General features: G+C 43.7%; 1 protein-coding gene across 1 annotated transcript; it reads right to left on the minus strand.

Moving 5' to 3' along the window:
• Positions 1-3,578: 3,578 nt before the first annotated feature.
• On the minus strand, positions 3,579-3,998 carry LOC138965682 (uncharacterized). The gene has a single exon (XM_070337857.1). The coding sequence runs from the start codon at positions 3,996-3,998 to the stop codon at positions 3,579-3,581; it is 420 nt and encodes a 139-aa protein (XP_070193958.1).
• Positions 3,999-8,156: the final 4,158 nt, after the last annotated feature.

Consider the following 8,156-nt stretch of genomic DNA (forward strand, 5'->3'; position numbering starts at 1 on the left):
GCAGTGAACCCCCAGCGGACCGCCCTGCATCACATCCTCTCCTTTCCAGACCCACGGATGAAGGCTCTCAAGGGGATGCCGTGGGTACTGCACTGTCGAGAGTCTCGAAAAGGGGGAGTGCCGGGAGCAGCTGCAAAGGAGCTTCGGGAGATCCTGGGGAGATATTTCGACGCGTCTGCCCACTTTATGATCCACCACTTCATCGGCCCAGTGGAAGAGATCACGAGGTGGTTAGACGCCTTCCCCCACACCATGTTCAGTGTGGGTGGGGTGACTACGCTCTCCCCAGCGGACCAGGTGGCAGCCATCAAAGCGGTCCCAATAGGCCACCTTCTCCTGGAGACTGACGCCCCTTATTTCGGACTCGCGGACAGTAGTACTGTTGGGCGCAAAGTAAGAATCCGGGGCAGAGTTGGAATAATCGGGATCTTGATCTTGATCTTGATATGTTACGCCAACAGGTCCCAAGCTTGGGAATATACGTTGGCGGAATTTGGGGAGAGCACTTGGTGTTTAAGTCAGCGGTTGGCAGTTTTCCTCTGAATTCGTTGACCGTTGACGACTGGATCGTGTTGTCATCAAGGTTGTTCCAATCAATAACTGTTCTTGTGAAAAAAGAGGGGAAGGGAGGGCAAGTCGACCCCTCTAACAAATGCAGCTTATACCTCTCGTCTTTTTAAAAAAAAGATTGTTTTTGTTGTAAAACCTGGGGTGTTCTCTTTCGTGTAAGCGTTGTGTGGAATATGAACGATCCAACTGGCACGGTTTTTAAATAAAATATAAAAGAAAAAAATCCTGAAGCATGGACGACTTGCCCTCCATGGAGGGCAACTCGTCCATGGGGGGCGGGTAATTCGTCCAGGTGGAAAAGGTTGTTCATATTACCCAATAGCATCACCTCGACATATGAAATTGACTGAAGTAACTTTTCTGTGTTAGTTTTGTTAATCTGAAGTGAGAATGACGTCATAATGAGTCGGCCTACGTCAGAAGTCGATCGACGTCTTGGCTATGCAGGGAGGGTGAGTATTTGAAGGGATAGATGTTCAAACATCTATACTTATTAGTTGCTCTGGTTCAAAGCGAAGCAAATGGGAAAATATATTTACAAATTGGACTTGTAATTGATTTGTGTCGCCCATTTCAGGTTGCGTGAACGTGAAATAGTTTAATAGGCCTACTAGTATACGCGCACTTCCAATGACGGGAAAGCGCACCCCCCCCCCCTCTCTCTCTCTGTCTCTGTCTCTCTCTGTCTCTCTCTCTGTCTCTCTCTCTGTCTCTCTCTCTCTCTCTCTCTCTCTCTCTCTCTCTCTCTCTCTCTCTCTCTCTCTCTCTCTCTCTTAATTAATTAATCAACACACAACTTCGAATATTATTTTTTTAAGGCTACGTTCACTTTTATTTCAAATACATACAAAGAACTTTTACGGGTTCTTCATCTGACACTATTTCTTGGAGATTAAAGAGTCTACACAGACGAGAGAGTGATATGGACCCATAGTCGGGTATTGTGACCCGGGTCGAGTTACACGACAAAGGGGGGGACGAATTACCCGATCATGGTACTCGCTGAACATTGCTATTTACCATTGTTCCTGGGATAGCCTGAGATCTATAACTTTCGACTAGTTGTTATGAAAGCCAAAGCTTTTTTGCAGATCTGGTGCATTTTACGAATCAGCGGCTCCCATGCACTGACTGTTGTTTTTTTCGTGCAACAATTTTAGAGTGGAAACCATCAAAATTGACAAAGACTTACCGCTTTGCTGGGCCCGTTTATTTCGACATTTTTTTTTCTTCAACTGATTCAGGTTGGGTAACTCTGGCTTATGAAATCGATGATAATCACCCCTGCAGTGTCATGTTCTCAAAATCGAGGGGGGACGACATACCCGAGGGGGTCGACTTGCCCTCCCTTCCCCTACACTGGTGTTTTAGTACACTCCACAGTAAAGCACTGGCTGTTGTTTCTTGTGATATTTCTGACTGTGGCTGATGATGTAAAGTCTTTGTTCACTCGTTGTTTCACTTGTCTTTTTATATTTAGTCAAGTTTTGACTAAATATTTTAACATCGAGGGGGAATCGAAACGAGGGTCGTGGTGTATGTGCGTGTGTGCGTGTGTGTGTGTGTGTGTGTAGAGCGATTCAGACTAAACTACTGGACCGATCTTTATGAAATTTGACATGAGAGTTCCTGGGTATGAAATCCCCGAACGTTTTTTTCATTTTTTTGATAAATGTCTTTGATGACGTCATATCCGGCTTTTCGTGAAAGTTGAGGCGGCACTGTCACGCCCTCATTTTTCAACCAAATTGGTTCAAATTTTGGTCAAGTAATCTTCGACGAAGCCCGGACTTCGGTATTGCATTTCAGCGTGGTGGCTTAAAAATTAATTAATGACTTTGGTCATTACAAATCGGAAAATTGTAAAAAAAATTAAAAATTTATAACACGATCCAAATTTACGTTTATCTTATTCTCCATCATTTGCTGATTCCAAAAACATATAAATATGTTATATTCGGATTAAAAACAAGCTCTGAAAATTAAATAAATAAAAATTATTATCAAAATTAAATTGTCCAAATCAATTTAAAAACACTTTCATCTTATTTCTTGTCGGTTCCTGATTCCAAAAACATATAGATATGATATGTTTGGATTAAAAACACGCTCAGAAAGTTAAAACAAAGAGAGGTACAGAAAAGCGTGCTATCCTTCTTAGCGCAACTACTACCCCGCTCTTCTTGTCAATTTCACTGCCTTTGCCATGAGCGGTGGCCTGACGATGCTACGAGTAAAATGGCATTGCGTTCAGTTTCATTCTGTGAGTTCGACAGCTACTTGACTAAATATTGTATTTTCGCCTTACGCGACTTGTTGATTTTTGTTGCTGGATGAATTTCTCAGGGGGTACTGCGGGGACCAGCCCTCTGACCACTTTGAACAGAAATGTGAGTCTCTGTTGTTTCCGGCGTTCCTGGAGTGGGGGAAGCTGTAGTCTGCTGAGCATCTCTGAGACACATCCTGGGTTTCAGTCCCTGTACTTACTTACTTACTGCCTTTCACGCCTGGTGGCGTGTAGGGCAGCGACCTCGGTCCCTGTAGTTTTGGGTAATGAATCTGGCTGCTCGTTTCTGTACATTTTCCAGGCTGTCTATATCGCCTTGTTTGTACGCGCGGATCCCAGACGAGACAGCTGTACTCCAGGGTTGAGCGGATGAGGGACACATAGGCAGTACGTCTACAGCTTTGTGGGCAGGAACGGAGGTTTCTTCTAAGTAGGCCGAGGGTGGAATTTGCCTTTTTGACGATTTTGTTGATGTGTGTGGTCCAGCTGAGGTCATCAGTAAAGGTGACGCCTAAGTAGGGGTTACTATTGACTTTCTGAAGAATGTAGTTGTCCAGGTTGTAGAAAAAGCTGGACTTGTTTCTGATGCTAAGGATGTAGCATTTTTGTTGTTGCGTTAAAGCGCATGCCCCAGGTGTTTGCCCATTCTTCCAGGGTTTTCAAGTCGGCTTGGAGTATGTGGTGGTCACTGTAGGAGTTGATGGTGCGGTACAGGAGGCAGTCATCTGCAAATAAGCGCACTTGTGACTTCACAGACGCTGGCAAGTCGTTGATGTGGCAGAGGAATAGGACCGGTCCGAGTACGGTACCCTGAATCTACAGGGACTTCAACTGACTCCTCTCCGTCGACTACCACTCTCATCAGTCTTTTCGTCAGGAAGTTTTGCAGCCAGCTGTGCAGGTTGCCTTTCACACCATAACTCTGTAATTTATACAGCAGGCTTGGGTGTGGCACAGTGTCGAAGGCTTTTGAAAAGTCCAGGATGGCTATGTCGGTCTGTTTACCGTTGTCATAGTTCCTGCAGAGGTCTTGAAGTGTGACGACGAGCTGTGTCTCACATGAGTAGCCTGATCGAAAGCCATGGTTGAGGTTGGTGAGGATTTCCCGAAACCTCATTTGATTTCCAACAAAGCGCCGCATTTCCGGAAACGAGCTGTCTAACAAAGTGTTATGTCACCCACTGCAGCACTGAAACAGAGAAAGCCGTTTTGCTTGTTCCTCTGAATGACTAAATCTCAATTTTATCCACAGGAGCACCATGAATGGGGAACTGTGATAAACCGTCACCAACTGGAGGAGTGAACAGTTATGGCCCGTCTTGACCTTCAACCGTGAACAGTCAGGAACTGTCAGCACCTTGAACAGTGAACAGTCAGCACCTTGAACAGTGAACAGTCAGGAACCATGGCTTCTGCCAGCAGCATGGAGGAAGGAGACACAGCTGTTTTGTCAGATCACAGGCGGAAGGTATCGTCCACTGGACGACTACTGTCGCAGAAAGACTACAAGGTACGTCACTCACCTTCGAGTCTTCTGTGTTCTTGGAGTCGCTTCCTGGGGAAAAATATTGTTCAAGACGGTTTGCCTCTTCCTACAGTCTGTGTAAGGTAAAATAAATACATGCAGTTGAATGATTGTTTGAACTATATGCACCTTTAGTTTTCAGCTTCCGTTCGCTGCAGGTTCACCGCTCATTGGTCTAAAACATATGTAAATATTGTGCAGCAAAGAGAAGCGTTTTAGACCAATGAGCGGTGGTATGCATATTCGGTGCCGGATGCATGATTTGACGCAAGGTGGATATTAGCGGCTCGTAAACGAAGATTCGTCCAAATGATGGTTATAACCAACCTGCAGCGAAACGAGATAAACGTTTGATAATATCAGTAACAGGTACAGTGGAACCTCACTGTTATCTGAAAATCCGAGAAAGTCAGGTTTTAAAAAGGAGGGAGTCTTAAAATGGAGGTAAATTAACACAGGTTATGAACAGACAATCTGAAACAGTAAGGTCTTTAAAGGGAGGAAGTCTTAAATTGGGGGGGGGGGGGGGGCTGAAAACTAAAAGGGGGTTTCCACTGTATCGTGTTTTCAACGTAACGGTAGGGTCGATTATTATGATGAGAACAATTAGTATAATGATTATGCCGAGTCGAAGACAGGGCGTATAATACTTGTTTGAGTCAAAACATCCGACCCGATCGCTACGCTCAAAACATGATGGCATTTATATTGCTATTGTGACCTAGGTATAGGGTTATACAACTTGCAAAATGAAAAGATTTTTCTTCGATGCGACTGTTGTCTGGTGAGAGTAGACAAACTGTCTTCATGCACGTAGCACATACATACTTCTCTGCCCTCTAGCTGAGGAACAATTAACGTAGCACATACATACTTCTCTGCCCTCTAGCTGAGGAACAATTAACGTAGCACATACACACTTCTCTGCCCTCTAGCTGAGGAACAATTAACGTAGCACATACATACTTCTCTGCCCTCTAGCTGAGGAACAATTAACGTAGCACATACATACTTCTCTGCCCTCTAGCTGAGGAACAATTAACGTAGCACATACATACTTCTCTGCCCTCTAGCTGAGGAACAATTAACGTAGCACATACATACTTCTCTGCCCTCTAGCTGAGGAACAATTAACGTAGCACATACATACTTCTCTGCCCTCTAGCTGAGGAACAATTAACGTAGCACTTACATACTTCTCTGCCCTCTAGCTGAGGAACAATTAACGTAGCACATACATACTTCTCTGCCCTCTAGCTGAGGAACAATTAACGTAGCACATACATACTTCTCTGCCCTCTAGCTGAGGAACAATTAACGTAGCACATACATACTTCTCTGCCCTCTAGCTGAGGAACAATTAACGTAGCACATACATACTTCTCTGCCCTCTAGCTGAGGAACAATTAACGTAGCACATACATACTTCTCTGCCCTCTAGCTGAGGAACAATTAACGTAGCACATACATACTTCTCTGCCCTCTAGCTGAGGAACAATTAACGTTGCACATACATACTTCTCTGCCCTCTAGCTGAGGAACAATTAACGTAGCACATACATACTTCTCTGCCCTCTAGCTGAGGAACAATTAACGTTGCACATACATACTTCTCTGCCCTCTAGCTGAGGAACAATTAACGCACTCCACACAGTCAAGTTTGAGGTTTTTTTGCCTGTTTGAAAAAACAACGCGTCAAACTGACGATGAGGAAGAGCAAAATACTGCGTCTTTTTCTGATTTGTTACTCCGTTTTTGCAAACTGAAAGTCATTTTTCAAGTGAGGAAAACACACACATGGTTTTGGCAATCAGGTGACATCCCTAAAAATATATCAAATGTGCTCAACTTTGTTACACCTTTTTTTTTGTTTCAGAGATTATGAAGTGTTCAAAAGTATAAATTATATTACAAGAGAGACATAAGAGCAGTCGATGGTGGCTAATAGCGTTGGTGGTGGGTTTGTGAGGCCAGAATTCCGTCACACTAAAAGAATCAAGTGCTGCACAGAGCTAATAAACGATTTTGGCACAGTACTGAACAGTCTTTGTTGTCAGGATTTCAGGGCTAGTATTTGCACTTCCGTTGAATCTGCATGCATACGCCCTTCTACACATTATGAATCATGACCTCTAATGTTCATTGTGGGATTTTCTTTTCTTTTTTTGGCACTATATAACATGTGCAAAATTGAAAAGTTTGTACATTTTGGCTGTGATAACGTGAAAACCCGAGAAACTTGACCCTTTAATTTGTCTAAAAGTAAGCCCTGAGCAGAGATTGGTTCTTTTACCAAAACCAACACCATCGACTTACTATGTTTGGTAACTTTGTCATGTTTCGTTAGAAGGGAGCAATTTAGGGTATTTTATAATCATCTTTAGCGTTGGCAAGAATTGGTAAGATTAGAATTGCATATCTTAGATTGAATGATAACGGTGGGTAGACCGTCTGTTTGTGTTAGACTTTAACCATGTGTAGCCTTTGTTGTAACTATAGTATAAAGGATATTAAAGGCACAGTAAGCCTCCGGTAAACCATCAAAGATACTGTAGGCTTTTACACACAGTACAAACAGCCTTTCATTTAACACTCACCGCTTGAGAACAACCTAGGAGCCCCCCGTAAAGAGCAAACAATTTTCAAAGAATTTATTTTTGCGTGGTGAGCCATCATGAACCCGTGTGATGCAGTTTCCCTTTTTCACAATGCAGTCGTCAGTTAGTAATTTGAATGCGACTCGATGTGAGCTTATCTGCAATAGCACGTTATTATGTACCGCTGACTATGCACGAAACAAACGGCTGTGGTTTACAAGAACTCTAGCGATGGCTTTTGACTGTTCAGAGGAACTGGCGATATGCATAAACCGTCGTCTGCTATGAGAACCACGACCTTGCGTGACCCTGCTTCCGGGCTTTTCTTTTTTCAAACTTTCAAAACTTCGAATTGTACTGATCTTGTCTTGATGAAAAAAGAATTCTTTTATGATTTAAGAATGTTTGTGTAACAAGCTGTCAATTTATTATTTAGATTTTAAAAGTTAGGTCTTAAAGCGCCAAAACGCACCACGGTTCGATTGTCTCTGAGACAATCCGCAAAATTAATTCTTTAAAAATTGCTCGCTCTTTACGTAGGGCACATACACTACTCAAAAGAATTCAAGGGCCAGTGTCATTTTTGACATGGTTTGAAAAATAAAGTGCAGACTGAACAAAATGGGTTTTTTTGCCAAATAAGCAACAAACAGTGTTACGCAATGTTCAAGACAACGTGTTTCTGAAAAGGGTTCAGATGAGCGTTTATTCAAAGTGCTACACGGGGCCACAAAAGAAACGCAAAATTTACGTGAAAATGCCAACTTTTCAAACGCGTCTAGCTGACGCAGCACACCTGCGCAGACTGAAAACTGCAATGCACGTGAAAGCCGTAGCTTTTGTGAGCAGACGTCAACCAGTTTTTCAGACCAACGGGTATTTAAGGCCACGTTTCTTGAGCATTTTTAACCATGCCCCCAAGACGCCGACTGAGTGATGCTGCCAGAGGGATGGCCGTGGCCTGGCTCCAGGAAGGCGTAGCAGTGCGGGAAGTTGGCAGGCGACTGCAAGTGACACATTCTGTCATACAGAGGCTGAGAGATCGCTTCAACAACACCGGAAGTGTGCAAGAACCAAGGGGGGCTGCGCGCACACGAATGACGACATGGAGAGAAGACCGCTACGTCATCGTATGAGCCCTGCGTAACAGAACCGCCACTGCAAACACGCTCAGGGG

This window comes from Littorina saxatilis, linkage group LG4 (genome assembly GCF_037325665.1).
Source record: "Littorina saxatilis isolate snail1 linkage group LG4, US_GU_Lsax_2.0, whole genome shotgun sequence".
Lineage (NCBI taxonomy): Eukaryota > Metazoa > Mollusca > Gastropoda > Littorinimorpha > Littorinidae > Littorina > Littorina saxatilis.